General features: G+C 47.8%; 1 protein-coding gene across 1 annotated transcript in view; it reads left to right on the top strand.

Annotated features, from left to right (window-relative positions):
* Window positions 1-18,081, top strand: part of LOC140390472 (butyrophilin subfamily 1 member A1-like) — a 103,371-nt gene extending 85,290 nt beyond the window's left edge. Inside the window, exons 8-9 of the mRNA XM_072475626.1 lie at window positions 13,086-13,112; window positions 15,257-18,081. Coding sequence (XP_072331727.1) covers window positions 13,086-13,112; window positions 15,257-15,780 — 551 coding nt within the window. The 3' untranslated portion in view covers window positions 15,781-18,081. The remainder of the gene's footprint in view (window positions 1-13,085; window positions 13,113-15,256) is intronic.
* Window positions 18,082-20,829: the final 2,748 nt, after the last annotated feature.

Raw genomic sequence — 20,829 nt, 5'->3', positions numbered from 1 at the left:
CCCACCCCCGAGAGAACAGAGAATCCCGCTGCCAGTGAACAGCACACCGCCTCCCACCCCCGAGACAACAGAGAATCCCGCTGCCAGTGAACAGCACACCACCTCCCACCCCCGAGAGAACAGAGAATCCCGCTGCCAGTGAACAGCACACCGCCTCCCACTCCCGAGAGAACAGAGAATCCCGCTGCCAGTGAACAGCACACTGCCTCCCACCCCCGAGAGAACAGAGAATCCCGCTGCCAGTGAACAGCACACCACCTCCCACCCCCGAGAGAACAGAGAATCCCGCTGCCAGTGAACAGCACACCGCCTCCCACCCCTGAGAGAACAGAGAATCCCGCTGCCAGTGAACAGCACACCGCCTCCCACCCCCGAGAGAACAGAGAATCCCGCTGCCAGTGAACAGCACACCGCCTCCCAACCCCGAGACAACAGAGAATCCCGCTGCCAGTGAACAGCACACCGCCTCCCACCCCCGAGAGAACAGAGAATCCCGCTGCCAGTGAACAGCACACCGCCTCCCAACCCCGAGACAACAGAGAATCCCGCTGCCAGTGAACAGCACACCGCCACCCACCCCCGAGAGAACAGAGAATCCCGCTGCCAGTGAACAGCACATCTCCTCCCAACCCCGGGAACAGAGAATCCAGCTGCCAGTGAACAGCACACCGCCTCCCACCCCCGAGAGAACAGAGAATCCCGCTGCCAGTGAACAGCACACCGCCTCCCACCCCCGAGACAGCAGAGAATCCCGCTGCCAGTGAACAGCACACTGCCTCCCACCCCCGAGAGAACAGAGAATCCCGCTGCCAGTGAACAGCACACTGCCTCCCACCCCCGAGACAACAGAGAATCCCGCTGCCAGTGAACAGGACACCGCCTCCCACCCCCGAGAGAACAGAGAATCCCGCTACCAGTGAACAGCACACCGCCTCCCACCCCCGAGAGAACAGAGAATCCCACTAGTAACCACTAGTCCTGTTACTAGTGGTGTACCACAAGGATCTGTTTTGGGGCCACTGCTGCTTGTCATTTTTATAAATGACCTGGAGGAGGGTGTAGAAGGATGGGTGAGTAAATTTGCAGATGACACTAAAGTCAGTGGAATTGTGGACAGTGCGGAAGGATGTTACAAGTTACAGAGGGACATAGATAAGCTGCAGCGCTGGGCTGAGAGGTGGCAAATGAAGTTTAATGCAGAAAAGTGTGAGGTGATTAATTTTGGAAGGAATAACAGGAAGACTGAGTACTGGGCTAATGGTAAGATTCTTGGCAGTGTGGGTGAGCAGAGAGATCTCGGTGTCCATGTACATAGATCCCTGAAAGTTGCCACCCAGGTTGAGAGGGTTGTTAAGAAGGCGTACGGTGTGTTAGCTTTTATTGGTAGAGGGATTGAGTTTAGGAGCCATGAGGTCATGTTGCAGCTGTACAACACTCTGGTGCGGCCGCATTTGGAGTATTGCGTGCAATTCTGGTCGCCGCATTATAGGAAGGATGTGGAAGCATTGGAAAGGGTGCAGAGGAGATTTACCAGAATGTTGCCTGGTATGGAGGGAAGATCTTATGAGGGAAGGCTGAGGGACTTGAGGCTGTTTTCATTAGAGAGAAGAAGGTTAAGAGGTCACTTAATTGAGGCATACAAGATGATCAGAGGATTGGATAGGGTGGACAGTGAGAGCCTTTTTCCTCGGATGGTGATGTCTAGCACGAGGGGACATACCTTTAAATTGAGGGGAGAAAGATATAAGACAGATGTCAGAGGTCGGTTCTTTACTCGGAGTGTAGGAAGGGCGTGGAATGCCCTGCCTGCAACAGTAGTGGACTTGCCAACACTAAGCACATTCAAATGGTCATTGGATAGACATATGGCCAACAAGGGAATAGTGTAGATGGGCTTTAGAGTGGTTTCACAGGTCGGCGCAACATCGAGGGCGGAAGGGCCTGTACTGCGCTGTAATGTTCTATGAGTGTGGTAGTACTGTGAAAGTGTACAAACTCAGCAATAGCATGATGGGAAAAATAGCCAACTTATGTAACCAAGTGTACTACAGCTACAATTCACATTGAGGGTATTCCCGTCCCCTTCCTCATTGATACAGGGGCAACTGCTTCTACGTTGAATTTGACGTTAGTTAAACAGTATTGTTTTCCTCTCTCAGACGAATATGTGGAACTTTCTGGTTTTATGGGTGAGGGGGCTACATACCAACTCACGAAACCCCTTCTGGTTCAATTTAATGACCGTCAATGTTGTCTTCCCTTCACTGTCACGCGTACCCTCGTTGTTAATCTTGCTGGCCGTGATCTGTTATGTCCCTTACAAGTTGAGATTGTTTGCCTTGACGACGGCGTCACCATCTCCACGGCTCCACAAGTCCAGCCTCGAAATTTACCCCTTTTTTTCACTCCCCAATGGTGGTCCGTTGATTTTGATCCCTCCAATTTTTCACCTCCCTTGCATGTTCCTCATCCACACGTGACCCTTTGCTATGACCACACGGGGTGCTCGCCCGATTTGGAGACCATCTACCAGGACTCCCTCGGGTCCACGGTGGCGGTTACTTTCATCGCTCATGCTGAGGGAAAAGAGGGCTCTGCATTTCTTGTTGAAGTGCCCCTCGTATTCTGGAAACAGTCTGGACTAGTGGCACCCCATGTTACCCTCACTGTCAATGCAGGCTACAGTGCCAGGTCACTGGGCTTTCTGGTTGCTACCCTCCAAGGAAAATGTGATCCTTTTTATACTGGACGACAGACCTTCCCTGAAGGCACGTTACAGTATTTTTCACAGCCCTTTTTGTGTTGATGGTACATTGAACCACCATCGGACCAACCGTTCCTCATCCCCAGAGATTCCTGCAGACTTATGGGCTGCATCCAAACACGAAGTTGGTCTTACCAATGTGCCTCCAGTTCTCATTAAGGTTAAGTCCGGTGTGCCCCTGCCCTCCATTTCTCAGTACCCTATTCGCCCTGACGCTGAGGAAGGAATCTCCAGCATGATACAGTCCTTCCTTCAACAGGGAATTTTGGTTCCGTGCCAATCGCCCTGTAACACTCCTATTCTTCCGGTTCCTAAGGTTGGGCGGCCGTCTGAATGGCGTTTGGTCCAGGACCTCCGCCGTATCAATCAAATCGTTGAACCCTTGCATCCCCTGGTCCCGAACCCGGCTACAATCCTCAGTAATATCCCGCCTGAGGCAGCTGTCTTTACCCTTGTGGACTTACAACACGCCTTTTTTGCGATACCCCTTGCCGCTGAATCCCAGTATTTGTTTGCCGTCACATTCAAAGGGCACCAGTACACTTGGACTAGGCTACCGCATGGTTTCATTCATTCACCGACACTCTTCTCTCAGGCACTGCACTCCCAATTAGCTACTTTGACACCCCCGGGGGAATCTACTATTATACAGTATGTCGATGACTTACTCCTTGCTAGCCTTGACTTTGCTTCTAACGAATGCGACTCCATTTATCTGCTCACCCGTCTCCATTCCTGGGGATATGTAATACCACCTAATAAAGTACACAAAGGACAGAGGCAGGTTAAATTTCTGGGCGTTCTGATAAGCGCTACTGAACGTTCCCTTACGCAGGATCGTTTTACTCCCATTTTGCAAACCGCACTTCCTACCTCGCCAAAGCAGATGAGAGCCTTTTTAGGTTTAGTGAACTTTTGCAGACAATGGATTCCGAATGTTACTGCTCATACCAAGGAGCTTACTCCTTATTCCTCCCAGAATTCACCCCTTAGGTTTGAACTACCCGATTTAGCACAGCAATCTTTTGTTACTCTCAAGAACGCGCTGGCTTCCGCCCCGGCTCTAGGACGACCTCTTTATGACAGGCCCTTCCAGTTGTATGTTAATGTCCTTGACCTATGTGCCACGGGTGTCTTGACACAGGAACACGGTGACCAACGCCGTCCGGTTGCCTATTATTCTACTAAATTGGATCCAGTAGCTTGTGGTTTGCCCCCCTGCACTCAAATTCTCACTGCTGTACATGTGTTAGCTCAGGCAGCCTCTAATCTAACCCTTCATCAGCCCGTGCATGTGTATACCTCACACTCTGTTGTGGCTCTCCTTACATCTCAGCAGACCCAGCATCTGACACAGGCCCGCTTGAGCCGATATGAGGTCTCACTATTACAGAACCCATATCTGTCTTTCCAGTACTGTTCCACTTTAAATCCCGCAGCATTCCTCGAACATCCCCCTGATGTACTTGTTGATCCACCACATGATTGTTTGCTTAGGAATCACTTCCTTACCGCACCTCGTCCCGATTTAACTGACCACCCTCTTGATAATCCTGATCTCACTTTTTATGTTGATGGCAGTTCTTCTATTTCCCAAATGGGTGTCCCGCAATCGGGATATGCCATTGTTACAGACACTGACATTCTGGAAGCAGCTGCTTTCCAGATTCCAGTCTCGGCTCAGAAAGCTGAGCTATTCGCCCTTACTAGAGCTTGTGTTCTGGCCAAAGACCAAAGTGCGAATGTGTACACAGACTCTAGGTACGCTTTTGGTGTCACCCACGATTTTGGCCGCCTCTGGCAGCAACGTGGATTCCTTACCTCTGCAGGCTCTCCCATTCTAAATGCTCTTTGGGTTAAAAATCTCGTTGCTATTCAACTTCGTCGTCAACTGGCTATCATTAAATGTGCTGCGCACACTTCCGGGGACACTCCTGTGCAATTAGGAAACGCCCGTGCTGATTCAGCCGCTAAGGCAGCGTCTGCATCAGCCCCTATGATTGTTCCCGCAGGGTGTACACAGGCTTTAAATCAGCTACCTATTCTAGCAAAAAAGGGCATGCCAGAGTTAGCTGAAATTCAAAGGTTACAGAGGGACGCCTCTGATCCTGAGCGCACACTATGGAAGTCAATGGGGTGTTCGCACTCGTTGACACAACCTCTGGCTTACCCCAGTAGGTCAAGTTTGTGTTCCAGATTCGTTATTGCCGATACTTATTGATTATTTGCATTCTTGTACACAAGTAATCTACACTAGTAATGTTCTTAGGGTCTGGGACCCGGTTGTCGTTCAAAGCCTAAGGTCAGGGACCACCTGCTCTTGGTTTTTTTCCCCCCAGGACAGGGATACACAGGCTTGGCTAGGTCAGGGACCAGATTTGGATTTTTGACTTTTAAATTTACAAGGCAGTTTTTCCCCATTTTTTTTCTCTTCTCTCTCTTTTAATTTTTTTTCCACTCCTTAAAAGTCATGGGCCAGAGCCTGGACAAAACGGAGGACAATTCTCCCTTGCTTTTTATGTGCACCATGTTCCCTGATAAGGAACGCAATTTACGCCTCTTGTCTTCAGCTTTAAATAAGAAATTCGGATCTGAAATTTGACCACTAGGTGGTACCTGGAATTTAGAAAACTGCACCGCGGCAGAGACAGCCATTTGGTCTCGGAATGCCGGAGCCAAATGGAAGAAATTAATTACCAAATGGCAAAAAGAATCAGACAGATGACACAAACTGTCCTTGTTAATGAGTTGGAGGGACAATGCACGTAGGAGAGGGATTGCTGATTATAAAGACGGGGAAACCAAAGACTGGGAAACGTTGAAATTCGAATGTGAACTATGGGACAGGAAAGATCCTAAGAATCAAGGGGGGATAATACTGCATTGGGTGTTAAGCAGGTCGGAATAGTCCATCAGATTAAAAATCAGGAGGATCCTCCCACTACCTCTGGCATGCCGTTGTTTCCCTATTTGATTGATACAGAGGAGGAGGAGGAGGAATTAAATCCCACGATGCCCCCATGGCCACCTCTTCCCAGCTCCACGGTGCAGCAGCCCCGTTCTCCCCCTCCCCCTTGTAACAACCTTGCTGCCGATAATCTCCCTGCTCCTATTACTCCCATTGCAACACGCACTCGCTCAAAAGCACCAACCACCTTCCTCGATCAGCCCGTTACCTCTGTTAATCAGGCTTTCCAAGAATTAACTATCAGTACAGCACCGGTAGAGGAGCCTTTTCCACCACCGCCTCCCCCTGCAAATTTTCCAATCCGACGTCTCGTTAACCCTCGAGCGACTGATGACGACGACCAATTTATTGAGACATGGCAGGCTTTTAAACCTCAGGAGCTCTGTTTGATCATGGCTCACTGTCCGTCACATAAAACGGACCCAGAGGGCTTTACTGAATATCTGAGGAGAACTGCGACTGTGTATGGTGCTACCCCTAGGGATCAGTATTCCCTTATTTTTTCATCCCTTCCCCCAGATTTAGGTGAGAAATGGAAACGGGAATTAGGGGATCATGGGACCACATGGGATGCGTTTAAAACCAACAATCCATCAGATGAGGCTCAACTCGCTTTAATGTTCCCAGCACTTAAGCGTGCTCTCCGTAAACCTGTAGATATCTCCAAAATTCTTGATTGTACACCCACTCCTAAGGAGGAGGGTCCTGAATTTTTTGACCGCTTTTGTGAAATTTACACTCTTTATTCCGGTGATGAGACTTTTAATGCGGGCTTGAAATCTCCCCAGTTCAATGCGCTGCTTATGCAGGTCGTGCCTGACCGCATAGCAACCAGTATTAAAACTAATAATATGGATTGGTCTGATAGCTCCAAATCCCACATGCGACGTGCTATCTCTTATTACTGGAGCAATGGCCGTGACAGAGAAGCTTTCGGAAGGGACCCTCCTACACCCAAAATAAAGTCGGAGTTTGTCCAGCGACCCCCTCGCAGGAACCCCCCACCCTATGAACGTCACCATGGCCCTCCCCGGCCTTGTCCTCCAACCCGAGACAGTGTCACTTGCTTTAATTGCAGACGGATGGGTCACTACGCTAGGGATTGCCTTGCATCACGCAGAGACAGGGCACCCCCTCCACGGTGGTATGCTCCCTTCACTGACTCCCACCCCTATTGACTGTCCCGCTCCAATTTCCCGGTTCTCTCTGGCGACCACTCTGAGGAACCCACAGCTACAATTCACAGTACCAGGTATTGCGGTACCTAAGAGGCTGATGACCATTGGTTAGACCCAGGAGTCTACCATTGGCTGTATTCCATAGCTCCGCCCTGAAGGCGGAGTATAAGAGATGGTGCCGTCCCAGCAGCCTTCACTTCCTGTACCGAAGCTGCTGGGGAACAAGTTCTAGTAGATTAAAGCCTTCAGCTATGAAATCACTTTTTCTTGAGTGTAATTGATCGCGCATCAATTTAATCTACTAGACTTAAGCTGGAAGGATGGATCTCTGAATCAAACCGGAGTGCCTTCAACTCAGCCCCCATGTGGAGAACTCGGCTGCAATATTTAAACACTGGCTGGCGTGCTTTAAAGGCTACCATGAGACCGCCGGAGTCACCCCCTCAGAAGGACAGAAAATGCATCTCCTGCGCTCAAGGGTCAGCCCTGGGATCTACCCCCTTATCGAGGAGGCAGAGAACTATGATGCCGCGATCGAACTGCTAGAAGGACATTATATCCACCCTGTAAATCAGGTCTACGGACGTCACCTGCTTGCAACTAGATGGCAAAGCCCCGGGGAATCGTTGGAAAATTTCTACCGGGCGCTACTGGTGCTGGGCCGAAACTGTGGCTGCCTGCAAGTTTCGGGGAGCGAGCACACGGAACTTTTAATTAGGGATGCTTTCGTAGCAGGTATGAGCTCCTCAGATATCTGCCGAAGACTCCTAGAAAGGGACACCCTGGGACTTAGAGAGGCACGGGCCCTGGCAGGGTCCATGGACGTTGCCTACAAAAACGTGCAGTGCCATGCGCTCGACTGCGCGGTGGCCCCCTGAGCTGCGTGGCACCCCGCAGCGGCAGCCCCACAGACTTTCCCCCTGACCCTGCAGGCCTGCGCTATGAGACGGCCCACTAACGCCGCCAGGCCCCACATGGGTTTTAGAACGAGTCGCGGGACCTCCTTGCGACGGTGGAGGTGGTGATAGTGGCGGGGGAGCGGTGGATAAAGGGCTTGAATGTACATATCTTTAATGTAATTTCTAACATGGCCACACCAGAGGAATAGAGTTTTTTTTTTTCTGAAACATCATTTGTTTTAGAACAGTTTAAACTACAATCAGAACCCTGGGAATGTAAGGTGGAGGCGGTCGTAGTGACGGTGTAACGGTCGGTCGTCCCATATAGTGCCAATTTTCAGGGTCATCCTCATCGTCTCCCTTGGTCAAGGCAAGGCCGGCCATTTGACCGTACGGTCCTGATTTAGAAATGGGGTTTTTACAGACTTAGGTCTTTTTCTATGGTGGGCACATTCCTTTTTCAAAACCTCCCCCGCAGTCTTAACAATTCCCCCTTTTGTTAATTCAATACCCAATTTTAAAGCGTTAGCCTGCCAATTAGCCAATAAAGATTCATCTTTTAATTAATTATTTTTTTTGCAGTACTCCCGCCATAACTCAATCAATTTCTTAGCCGTGGAGCTACGGTTATGTTGCCAAATAATCTGCTGTGCCTCTATAACCGTAGGCAAATCTTTTGATCCAGGGCCATTTCCCCTTTCCCAAATTTTTATGCAATTCTCCCGATAACTGCCGCAGCTGCTGAGAATGTTCCGGATACTGTTCACAAAGAGTTTGAAGCGCGCATCCACTATCAGCTGTGCTATCTAAAGTATTACCCATTTGTCTCGTATCCTCGGATGATCCTTGTGGTTTCCTATTTAATTTTGGTAGCGATCCTAAATCGCCTATTTAATCAAGAATTTAAACGAGGTTATCCTGCCCCATTGCCCAATCAAAAGGCTAAATCAAACTGTTCGAAAGTGATTTTTAGAAGGTCAAAGTCTGGAAATGAAACATGAAAGGAGAGAGAGAGAGGGGACTGATTTAAACAGAGAGAGAGGGGACTGATTTAGATAGTCTGACAGGGAATCAAAGACAGAACTAACAGACAGACAGACTCAGAGAATTAAAGGCAGAACTAACAGATTTAAGTACGAAGTCTTACAACACCAGGTTAAAGTCCAACAGGTTTGTTTCGATGTCACTAGCTTTCGGAGCGCTGCTCCTTCCTCAGGTCCACATCATAACAGATTTAAGAAATTGTTTGAGTGTTCCGACAGGGCACGCAATGGTTAAGCCCTGTTTATTATGTTTCCTTTAGGTGTTATCCGCACCCTCATTTAAATTTTATGATATATAATTTGGACAGTTATCCGTTCTCCGTAATATTCAATCTGATCAACCCGAAGTGTCAAACAAGTCTAGACACCGGTTGATATACTTATTTATCGAAAATCACCTTTTATCGCGAAGGTATTAAGCAACCCTAAGGATCATCATCACTCATTTACCTACCCAGAGATTTAAGGAGCCCTGGTACTCCAACTCGGACTACTTAGGGGAAGGACTCTAAACCCCCAAGGTTTCCAACCCGGTTCTTTAGGAAGGATTTTAACCTCCCAGGGACTCCAACCCGGTCTGTTTAGGAAGATTCTCTAATTCTCTTCCCTGATTCCTTTACAGGGAACTTTATTCTCTTATTCTCTTCTCTTTTTCTCTTATTCTCTTCCCTGATTCCTTTCCAGGGAACTCTAACACCAACCCTTCTTCGTAACGGGTTCGCCGGACTGCTTTAATTTCGTCAGAGTCTCCACCGAAACCGAACAGCAGGGCGTGGCCACACTCGGGACAGCAGAGGGGGAAACCAAAGTGGTAACAAGGGTACTCGCGTTTGGTGCGCAATTCCCTCCTCAGCGTCCGAATGCGATCAGTCTGTTACGCCGTCAGGTTCCAGGAAGGCTCTTTTGAAATCCCACTTCTGACACCAAATGAGGATTCTCTTGCAGCCAGTCCGGATGAAATGATCAGTCGAACACCTTGTTACTTTAACATGTTTATTTCTCGGCCGGGGCTAAAACCACTGTATCTCTTGAGAGTTACACCAGCAAGCCAAAGTCAATACATCTAACAGCAGTTCTTCTACAGTTTTTGGCTCATTTCTGAGGGCAGCTCCCTCGCATTCCTATATGTGCTCTCAGTCAATTATAATTCAGCCCCCCTCAATTATAATTATCTTTAAGCCTAGTGCACCCATTCCCAAGGCCGTTACTGCAGTTTGTCTGGTTCAAAAACAAGTGATACATTTTGCTACCAGAAGCCTGTCTTGACATTTCTTCACACAAAGCTTTATCTAACATTTTGTTTTTCCCCTAAAGCTTGATTCTAGTGCCAGACTACGTCATTCTATAGCTTGAGCCTGCTTGAGCCATATTCTCATTTATCGATCAACAGCCAAACTCTCAGTCGCAGGCATTCAAGAGCCTGCGTACAGACGGAGGATCCGAGCAGAAGACGGCGATGTCGTCCATGTACAGGGAGGCCTTGACTTCCTGGGATCGTCACTCCTCTTATACCCGGATCCTTCCTGATGGACTCGGCAAAAGGTTCTATGCAGCACACAAACAGGGCAGAAGAGAGAGGGCAGCCCTGCCTGACTCCGGATTTGATCTGGAACTTTTCTGATTCCCACCCATTGATTGAGACTGCGCTACAGATGTTTGTGTAGAGCAGTTTGATCCAATTGCGAATTCCCTCCCCAAACCCCATTTTGGAGAGCACATCCATCATGTAGGTGTGCGATATTCTGTCAAATGCCTTCTCCTGGTCAAGGCTGATGAGGCAGGTGTCCACCCTCCTGTCCTGCACGTAGGCGATCATATCCCTGAGTAGCGCGAGGCTATCGGAGATCTTCCTGCCAGGTACAGCACAGGTTTGGCAGGGTGGATCACCGACTCCAGAGAAGACCTGACCCGATTGGCGATGACCTTGTCTAGAATTTTGTAATCCACATTCAACAGTGAAATGGGTCGCCAATTTTGAATTTCTTCCCTTTCCCCCTTCTGCTTGTAGATGAGGGTGATGATGCCTTTCCTCAAGGACTCTGACATGCTGCCTTCCAGAAGCATACTCTCGTACACTTCCAGCAGGTCTGGGCCCATCCAGTCCCACAGAGCCGAATACAACTCAACCGGTAAGCCGTCGCTTCCGGGAGTTTTACTCGTCTCGAAGGACTTGGCGGCCTTTGTCAGCTCATCCAGAGTTAGTGGTTTGTCCAGGTTTTCCAGCTCGCTGTCGCCTATGACCTCCGTGATAGTCGACAGGAAGATCTGGGAAACAGTGCTATCTGTTGGCTTCAGGTCATACAGTCCGGCATAAAAGGATTGGCTGATCCTCAGGATGTCAGACTGCGATGACTTTACAGAGCCATCTTCTTCCTTCAGGCTGCTGATCACAGAGGTCTCTCTGTGCACCTTTTGGAAGAAGAAGCGTGAGCACTTTTCATCCTGCTCCACGGAGCGGACTCTGGAACGGAAGATAACCTTGGAGGCCTCCGAGGTGTAGAGCGAGGCTTGCTGGCTCTTCACCTCTTGGAGATCCTCCTTGACATCCACCCCCATCGACTGCAGCTGGAGCAAATTCTGCATACTTTTCTGGAGCCTGGACATGACCCCTCGTCTCTCTCTCTCACCTTTTGAACGCCCTTGAGGATGAAAAACCTTTTGATATTCCCCTTGGTTGCTTCCCACCAGAGATGTGGAGACTCAAAGAGGGGTTTCACGGTTCTCCAACCTTTGTAATCCCTCCTGAGTTCCTTGAGGTTCTCAGGGATCAGCAGTTTTACATTCAGCTTCCATGTCCCCCTGCCTACCCCCTGGTTTTCCTGCAGGTGGCAGTCGGCCAGTAGGTGGCAGTGGTCAGAGAAGAACACCGGCTTTACATCGGTGGACCTGACCGTGAAAGCACGGGGCACAAAGAAGAAGTCTATCCTGGAGCGGACGTACCCGTCTGGCCGTGACCATGTGTATCTACGCTGCGCTCCGTCTGCAGGGTTGCTGCAGGCGTCGAGCAGCTTGGCGTCTTTTACCGTTTCCATCAGGAATCGGGACATAGCGTCTAGTTTGCTTTGTAAATATCCTCGACACCACGGTACCTCCATACCTGGTCATACCATGCTAAAGGCGACTGTTACCACTGGCCACCCCCCCGCCGGACTCTCTTTTAACAGGGGGTGAATGTAGTAGTACCAGGTATTGCGGTACCTAAGAGGCTGATGACCATTGGTTAGACCCAGGAGTCTACCATTGGCTGTATTACGTAGCTCCGCCCTGAAGGCAGAGTATAAGAGATGATGCCGTCCCAGCAGCCTTCACTTTCTGTACCGAAGCTGCTGAGGAACAAGTTCTAGTAGATTAAAGCCTTCAGTTATGAAATCACTTCGTCTTGAGTGTAATTGATCGCGTATCACCGAGACAACAGAGAATTCCGCTGCCAGTGAACAGCACACCGCCTCCCACCCCTGAGAGAACAGAGAATCCCGCTCTGTCTTCTGAAAACATTAAAGGATTTACAGTGAAGGCAATTTTATACACTTAGAATTGATGTAATTAATTCAGCCCCTTCCTGCAATGTATGTGGTGTGTTTATATATGTGTGTGAACAATTGTGCACCGTTAGCAGTATGTGTAAAATGTAAGGTGTGTCTTGTTGTGGCTGCCCACATCAATTCTGAATATCAGGAAATTCGTAACACAGACATTGAAATTCATGGTGTTTTGTTCAGACACACAAATTTTAAATCTACTAACCCACTTCCCCTGGGACCAAGTCCTGGGAGGCTGGTACGCAGTAGTGTGTAGTGTTCAGAGAAACTATCAGGGTCTCTGGCTGATAATGTTAGCCGGTCTGTCCCATCTCCTTCCATGTCCCCAACAGCAGCAGGCCACACAACGCACCTGCCCCAATTGCCATGAAATTTGATGCAATGTTGAAAAGGACAGTGACCCAGTGGGACGAGATTATGCTTAACATTTCTCCCTTGCTGACTCGGATAGTGGCTCTGCTGCATCACCGGGGTCCCACTCATTTTGAATCATACCATCATGGAAAGTTTACAGCACCGAAAGAGGCCGCTTGGCCCATCATGTCTGCGCCAGCTGAAAAACGAGCCGCCCAACCCGAGAGGTGTATGTGTTCCTTTTACGGCCATCAGTTAAAAATGCACATGAATTATTTTTCTGTGGAATTCTTTACATGCTGATTTCTTCAGTTTAATTGTTTATTACCTCTGTTTTCAGATTGGAAGAGGATTTCTGAGTGTGAAGGTAAGATCCTCAAGTTATGGTGATGAATATTTAGGTCAATTTGACTGCAACTGATCTCCCCCCCCCTTCGTAGTGCTGGATGAGAGTCTTAAACAACAGCATATTAGCAAACAGCAGGTATCCGGATCACAGTTTTCCATCTGTCAACTGGAATGGATGGCAAATTGAGGGCAGTGTGCTTAAAATGACCCTGTGTGCATGGCTGGGGGTCTATCCAGGCAGCAAACCCAGAAAAAGCCAGCTCTCTAATGTGCAGAAATCACGGTTTTCTTTAATGAAAAGCCAAGGTCCTTCACACATCAGCCTCTGCCTCTTTCATCCTTTCCATTCCTGAGCAGACATTTCCTCTACTCAGTCCTGTGCTCACTGACGATGTATCTTTCTTCTCCAAGGCTCAAAATAATTCTTGCCTTTTCGAGGGCAGTTTCTGAGAAATGTTTAGTTTGATTTTCTAAAGGGCTTTTTCTTGATTTTGTGAGGGACACTTGAATTATTGTCATTCGCTCCTTTAAGGGCTCCAAGCATCATCTATGTTGGTGGTTAGAGCCTTTTTAAAAAATAAAATCACTAAAATTGCTTCTAAGATGTTGTAATCACCCTCTCTCTCCACCCCCACGGCAACAATAGACATCAGGAGAGAACAGGTGCCCTGCTTCCCAACGCTGCTATGGCACAAATAACAGCGAATATGTAGGATCACGCTTAACCATCATCATTGTGATACCTTATGTGTGTTGTAGTGACTGTCATAAAAATAGGCCGGCATCTGGGAGAAGAGGTCCTTGACCCATTCCCATCTTGGCCTGTTCAGCTCCCCCAAATAAAAGTGGAGAGCAGCTGGTAAACCTTGACCATTTCAACCCCTGAAGTTATTTTTCCAATATTTATTGAATATTTTTCTGTGACATCAATCAGAAGAACACTTTCGGTCATGAAGACAGTGCACAGTCAATACAATCTTTTTACTCCTTTCTCACACTGCTTTCAGAGGGAGTGGTTTAAACTATTTACTCACGGTTTCTGTCTACTTTGCCCTTTGACATTCTTAGTGGATCTACTTTCAGTGGAAGATTATGATGGTTATGATTTTATGGGATACAAGTGCTACATTCAGATTCAATTGTTACTGAACTGTCTGTTGTACTGACATATACAGGAAATCATTTTAAGGCAGGTTGTCATTACCTATTCTGAAAATATAGTTCAGCAACTAAATGTTTCAGAATGAGAAAAATGATACAAAATAGTAATTTCAGGAAGGCCCTCCCGTGATGTTCCACCGGCCGAGTTCCAGACTTGTGGTCTGAGCGATCGGGATCACAGCATGGTGGCTGCGGACTATGTCCAGCTCCACCACGGTTGGCCGGGAGCCATGCCGCTGGCCGGGGAGGGGGGGGAGGGGGCTTCCACGATGACTGGGAGGGGACTGGTGCGGGTGGCCAGGAGATGGCCTGTAGGACCGTATTTGGAAGGTTGGGTCCGCACATGGCCAACGCCATGTTGTACGGCGCAACCGCTGCAGGTCATCGCCTTGCGCATGCGAAGTCACGGACCCGACCATTCTCCGGCTGTTTTTGGCACGGAGGTTTTACCCGGTGCCGCTGCTAGCCCCTCACCATTGAGGGTTCAGCTCCGATTTTGGTACCGTAAAACGCCCGGGAATTCTCCATTTCAGCTGGCACGTAGCCGCTGAGATGGGAATCCAACCCAATCTTTATTATTTTGACCATCCCTGTTACATTGACCACTTAGAATTATACATTCCTGCCGTCACCGCTATTATGTTCATCTGCATTTTTGTCAACTTGAGCCTTGCTTTCTCCTTTCTTCACAAATTAAACTCTACTGGCCGTTCTTTTATCAACCACATCCTGTCCCTTTGGATCTCTCTCCTCAAATATGTCCATTCTGACACTTTTCTCCAAACTTCCTGTTGAAATCCTGTTGTCCCCTATTTGCTGCCTTTCTTTAAAGTGTTTTCTATCAGCCAGGAATGCTATCGAAATGTAAATGGTTATTCTCCTAGTTGTGATTATTGTTACAATATCTCTTGTTTCATTTGGTTTTTCAAACATTCTTGTTGAGTGATTTAAACAACCTCAGTCTGTATTTAAGCTCTCAATAATTCTCCCTTTTCATCCCAGTCCCTGTAACCCTGGATACAGAAACAGCTAATCCAAAGCTCGAGGTGTCTAAGGATCTGAAGAACGTTAGATTGACCCGGACAGAGAGGCGTGTCGATGAGAATGATGAGAGGTTTACAGTCTGGGAATCTGTGCTGGGATCAGAGGGATTCACATCAGGTGCACACTACTGGGAGGTAGAGGTTGAGGGGAATCGACATTGGACTCTGGGAGTAGCCACAGAGTCCGTGGAGAGGAAAACAGATACTGAACTAATACCAGGAAAAGGGTTCTGGACAATTGGGAGGGCAAAGGATAAATTTCAGGCAAACTCTGACAATAAATCCGATATCTGTGTCCATGAGATTCCCAGGAAGATTGGGGTTTATCTGAGTTGTGATTCCAGTATAGTTTCTTTCTATAGTGCAGACACAAAGTCTTACGTCTACACTTTCACCGGGTGTGAATTCACAGAGAAACTTTATCCTTTCTTCAGTACGACGCATTGTGACAAATGGCTGAGAATCTGCCCAGTTGAAGATTAGCTCTTTAAAAAGACACTGACCTTGAGGCTTCTATAAAATACTTTCCAAGAAAGCACAGTCAGTCAAAGAAATCTGTCAAGTATTGAAGTTAATCTTTCATTTGAAGATAAGATTTAAAATGCTTATGAGTGATGCTGACAATTATTGTGGGTCTTTGTTGGAATGGTCCCTGTTATACTGGCTGTTGGTCTGGGTTTTTAACAATGTAAATTCAGTTTCCAGCTGGACAGTCCATTCCAAGTTTGTGTTTCAAGTAAAATCAAAGTTGGTCACAGATTAAAGATCCCATATTTTTAAGATTAACATCGAGGAGCGGAGGTTTCACCCACATCAACCAAGATTGGGTAGCAGTGAAAATGTTGCATTATTGCAACAAAACAAATAGGTGTGGCCAATTTTAAAGGGAAATCTGCAAAATGTTTTAGTTCTATATTTTCTTCCAATTAAGGGGCAATATAGCATGGCCAATCCACCTACCTTGCACCTCTTTGGGTAGTAGGGGTGAGACTCACACAGACAGGGTTGCAAAATGTTTTATATTCACACTTGGTGAGCTAACTGTTAAAAAAAGGAGTAGTGAGACAATTGGAAAGAGGGAGAGGTCTGCATATGCAGGTTTAATAATAATAATTTTTATTAGTGTCACAAATAGGCTTACATTAACACTGCAATGAAGTTACTGTGAAAATCCCACAGTCGCCACATTCTGGCGCCTGTTCGGATACACTGAGGGAGAATTCAGAATGTCCAATTCACCTAACAACACGTCTTTCGGGACTTGTGGTGGGAGGAAACCGGAGCACCCGGAGGAAACCCACACAGACACGGGGACAATGTGCAGACTCCGCACAGACAGTGACCCAAGCCGGGAATCGAACCTGCGTCCCTGGCGCCGTGAAGCAACGGTGCTATATTAATTTTAAAAACTGCTGAGCTAAAGTAATCTGATAGATTAGAAAGAGTAATTAATAAAAATGACCAGGTGAGAGGGTGCGTGTCGGGTTCATTCACAGTCTCAGGGTGCTCACTCACTCACCCACTCTGAGGGAGTGCATGTCTATATGCTTGTGTGGGATGGTGAGAGAGTGATAATCCTGAAACTCTCCTGCTCACTCTGTCACTGCCACAAATGCACATCCACTCTCACTGCCCTCACACTCATTCAATTGCACTGCCACACACCCGCTCTGCCACCCACACATACACACTGTAACTACTACCCACAGATACACACACTGTCACTGACAGTCTAGACTCCTAAGTCCAAAGATATGCAGGCTGCCATGCTAAATTGCCTCTCGGGGTGCGATCCATCGGCCACACTGCACCTGAAAAGCAGCTCACTGCAGTGCGGCATGGACGTTGAAAGCCAGGAGGCCCCACTCCCGGGATCTACCGGCTCGTGAGATTTACCGCGAGACATGTAGATGCGAATCCTGTCGATTATGGGCGGGATCACTTTCTGGCAAATCTGCATATTAGAGTGAGGCAGTAAGCCTTACTCTAATGTGCAGATTCCTGAGGCTTTGGGATTCAATCCCTTTTCCTTGGAGACCTTGGGTGAGAACTGTTCAGCACTGGTCTCCACAAATGGGGACCAGAGGAACGGCATTTGTGGGGGTCTCCAAGGGGATCGGAGGCCCCAACTGCATGCCCTTTTGGCAGGGTTGTGCCCTACCACTGCTGGTGCCACCTGAGTTCCCTGGCACTGCCAAGTTGCCCAGGTGAGATTGCCAGTTGGCATGGACACTGCCAGGTCACGTTGAATAGCCATGAGTTTGTTAGCATTGCGAGAGCCACGGAACACGCAGCTAAATGTGCTTGCTAGGGGACTTTGTTTCCTTTTGGGAGAGTAGCGCCCTTAGCACCCAAAGATGTGTCGATTGGGCGGGATTACTGGGATAGGGCGGGCAATGGGCCTAGATCGGGTGCTCTTTCGGAGGGTCGGTGCAGACCCGATAGGCCGAGTGGCCTCCCTCTGCATTGTAGGAATTCTATGATTCTACTCCTGAGCTCAACCAACTCAGCACAAATCCACAGCAGAGGTGTTACATGGAAGTAGTTTGAAAACAGCACCTTCCTTGTCGTCCCATTAATATTGTGACAATCACTGAGAACTACAACTGCAGTAGAGATTTTTAAACACTTCAATCGCTTCAAATCCCTGATTGACATTTACAACTTAGTGCCACATTAAATGTTTTCAACCATTTATCTTTTCCTTTGCAGTTCCTGTACTGGATTTTAAAAATATGTTTTATTACAGATGGTGTGTATATATAAATCCTACATTCTTTTTTGTCTGTCTGAAATAAAAAAAACTATTTTCCAACCTGCTTGTTTCCCGCTATGGAATTGTAACTTGTGCAGGTAATAGATGAATCTGATATTGCAGTTAACTGTGGTTCAATATTGTGAAAGAGGATTGCATGTTTAAATATTTCAAAACCTTTTCCTTCATTTCCAATGAGGCTCTGCGCTCTCCAATGAGTAATTAGACCAGCTCAAAATAGAGCCATCCTCCCCACTGCGCATGCTCAAGGCTTTTCCCGCGCCCCTCAGCCGCTCGCGCGGTGACCGTTGGTGTTTGAACGCCTCGACATTCCATCACCTACTCGGCCTCGCGCTCTTCGCCGCTCCTCCAATCACAGCCTGGCACATCCCGCTCTCTCGGGCCGCTCGCGCGGGCTGCGACCGTTGAAGTTTGAATATTCAGCCCGCAACCGCTCTGCAGTCTGAGCGGAGCTTTGGTCTGGAGCGGTTGTGTTCGCTCTGCCGGTTAATAAAAAGGCATTTAAAATGAGAGAAAACCCGATGACATTTGACAGGATGAAGAGTATAGATTATACTACCAGAAGTGAGATGATAGTTTGACTGAAGAACTTGATGAAGAATCGAGGAAGATAAAGATAACCAAGTGGTTATTGAAAACCTCCGAACGCGATGCTGCCAATCAGTTACGTTGCCACAAAACGCACCGAAAATATTCTTTATTACAGGTTTATTCTCAATGTTTTAACTTTCTTTTCGTGGCTCTTATCAGGGGGCACTTTCATGTCACTTATAGTTGATCATGGGACAACGCAACGCCTCAATTTTAAGTCGCATGAACTCGAGGTTGATTCTGTTTCTCTCCCCCAGATGCTGCCAGACCTGACTTTTTCCAGCATTTTCAGTTGTTAGCCTCAATTTCTGGTTTATTTCGAAGAACAAATCCATAAATGGAGTGTAGTAGTACTCAATAGAGAAGATGTGTGCAGAGATCAGCTCAATCCATAATAGGGTCATTCAGAAGTCTGGTAACAGCGGGAGAGAAGCTGTTTTTGAACCTGTTCGTGCGTGTTCTCAATCTTTTGTATCTCCTGCCCGATAGAAGAAGTTTGAAGAGTGAGTAAGCCAGGTGGGAGGGGTCTGAGTTTGCTGCCCGCTTTCCCAAGGCAGCAGATTGTTGGTGATGTACATCCCTAGGAATTGAAAGCTGTCAACATCTCCACCTTGGTACCATTGTTGCAGACGGGTGTGTACAGTACTTTGCTTCCTGAAGTCAATGACCAGCTCCTTAGTTTTGCTGGCATTGAGGGAGAGATTGTTGTTGTTACACCAAACCACTTTCTGGTAAATCTGCATATTAGAGCGAGGCAGTAAGCCTCACTCTAATGTGCAAATTCCTAAGGTAACGGCGGCTTTGGGATTTAACCCCTTTTCCTTGGGTGAGAACTGATCAGCACTGGTCTCTGCAAGCGAGGACCAGAGGAACGGCATTTGTGGGGCTCACCAAGGGGATTGGAGGCCCCAGCTGTATGCCCTTTGGGCAGGCTGTTAGCCTGGCACTGCCAAGCTGGCATTTTCTGCGTGTGGATGGGCAAAGGGTTGCCTGGCTTGGGTATGGAGGGAGTGTAGGGGGGAGGGGGAAGCTGGATCGCGTTGAATAGCCATGAGCTTCTTAGCATTGTGAGCGCCACGGAACACGCGGCTAAATGTGCTTGCTCGGGGACTTTGTTTCCTTTTGGGAGAGTAGCGCCCTTAGCACCCAAAGATGTGTCGATTGGGTGGGATTACTGGGATAGGGCGGGCAATGGGCCTAGATCGGGTGCTCTTTCGGAGGGTCAGTGCAGACCCGATAGGCCGAGTGGCCTCCCTCTGCATTGTAGGAATTCTATGATTCTACTCCTGAGCTCAACCAACTCAGCACAAATCCACAGCAGAGGTGTTACATGGAAGTAGTTTGAAAACAGCACCTTCCTTGTCGTCCCATTAATATTATGACAATCACAGAACTACAACTGCAGTAGAGATTTTTAAACACTTCAATTGCTTCAAATCCCTGATTGACATTTACAACTTAGTGCCACATTAAATGTTTTCAACCATTTATCTTCTCCTTTGCAGTTCCTGTACTGGGTTTTAACAATGTATTTATTACAGATGGTGTGTATATATAAATCCCACATTCTTTTTTACTGTCTGAAATTTAAAAAAAACTATTTCCAAAATGCCTGTTTCTCTCCGTGAAATTGTGACTTTAATGTGCAGGTAAGAGATTAACCTGATTTTTATTGCAGCTAACGGTGGTTCAATATTGGGAAAGAGGAATACATTTTTAATTTTAAAATCTCTTCATTTCCAAATGAGGCTCTGCGCGCTACAATGCATTGAGCAATGCAGAGCCACCCTTCTTCAATGCGCGTGCGCAAGGCCTTTCCCGCGCTCCTCAGCCGCTCGCGCGGTGACCGTTGGTGTTTGAACGCCTCGACATTCCATCACCTACTCGGCCTCGCGCTCTTCGCCGCTCCTCCAATCACAGCCTGGCTCGGGCCGCTCGCGCGGGCTGCGACCGTTGAAGGTTGAATATTCAGCTCGCAACCGCTCTGCAGTCTGAGCGGAGCTTTGGTCTGGAGCGGTTGTGTTCACTCTGCCGGTTAATAAAAATGCATTTAAAATGAGAGAAAACCCGATGACATTTGACAGGATGAAGAGTATAGATTATACTACCAGAAGTGAGATGATAGTTTGTCTGACTGAAAAACTTAATGAAGAATCGAGGAAGAT

This window comes from Scyliorhinus torazame, chromosome 14 (genome assembly GCF_047496885.1).
Source record: "Scyliorhinus torazame isolate Kashiwa2021f chromosome 14, sScyTor2.1, whole genome shotgun sequence".
Classification (NCBI taxonomy): domain Eukaryota; kingdom Metazoa; phylum Chordata; class Chondrichthyes; order Carcharhiniformes; family Scyliorhinidae; genus Scyliorhinus; species Scyliorhinus torazame.
Note: the sequence above shows the minus strand (reverse complement) of the source record. Positions and strands in the feature narration are given on the sequence as shown.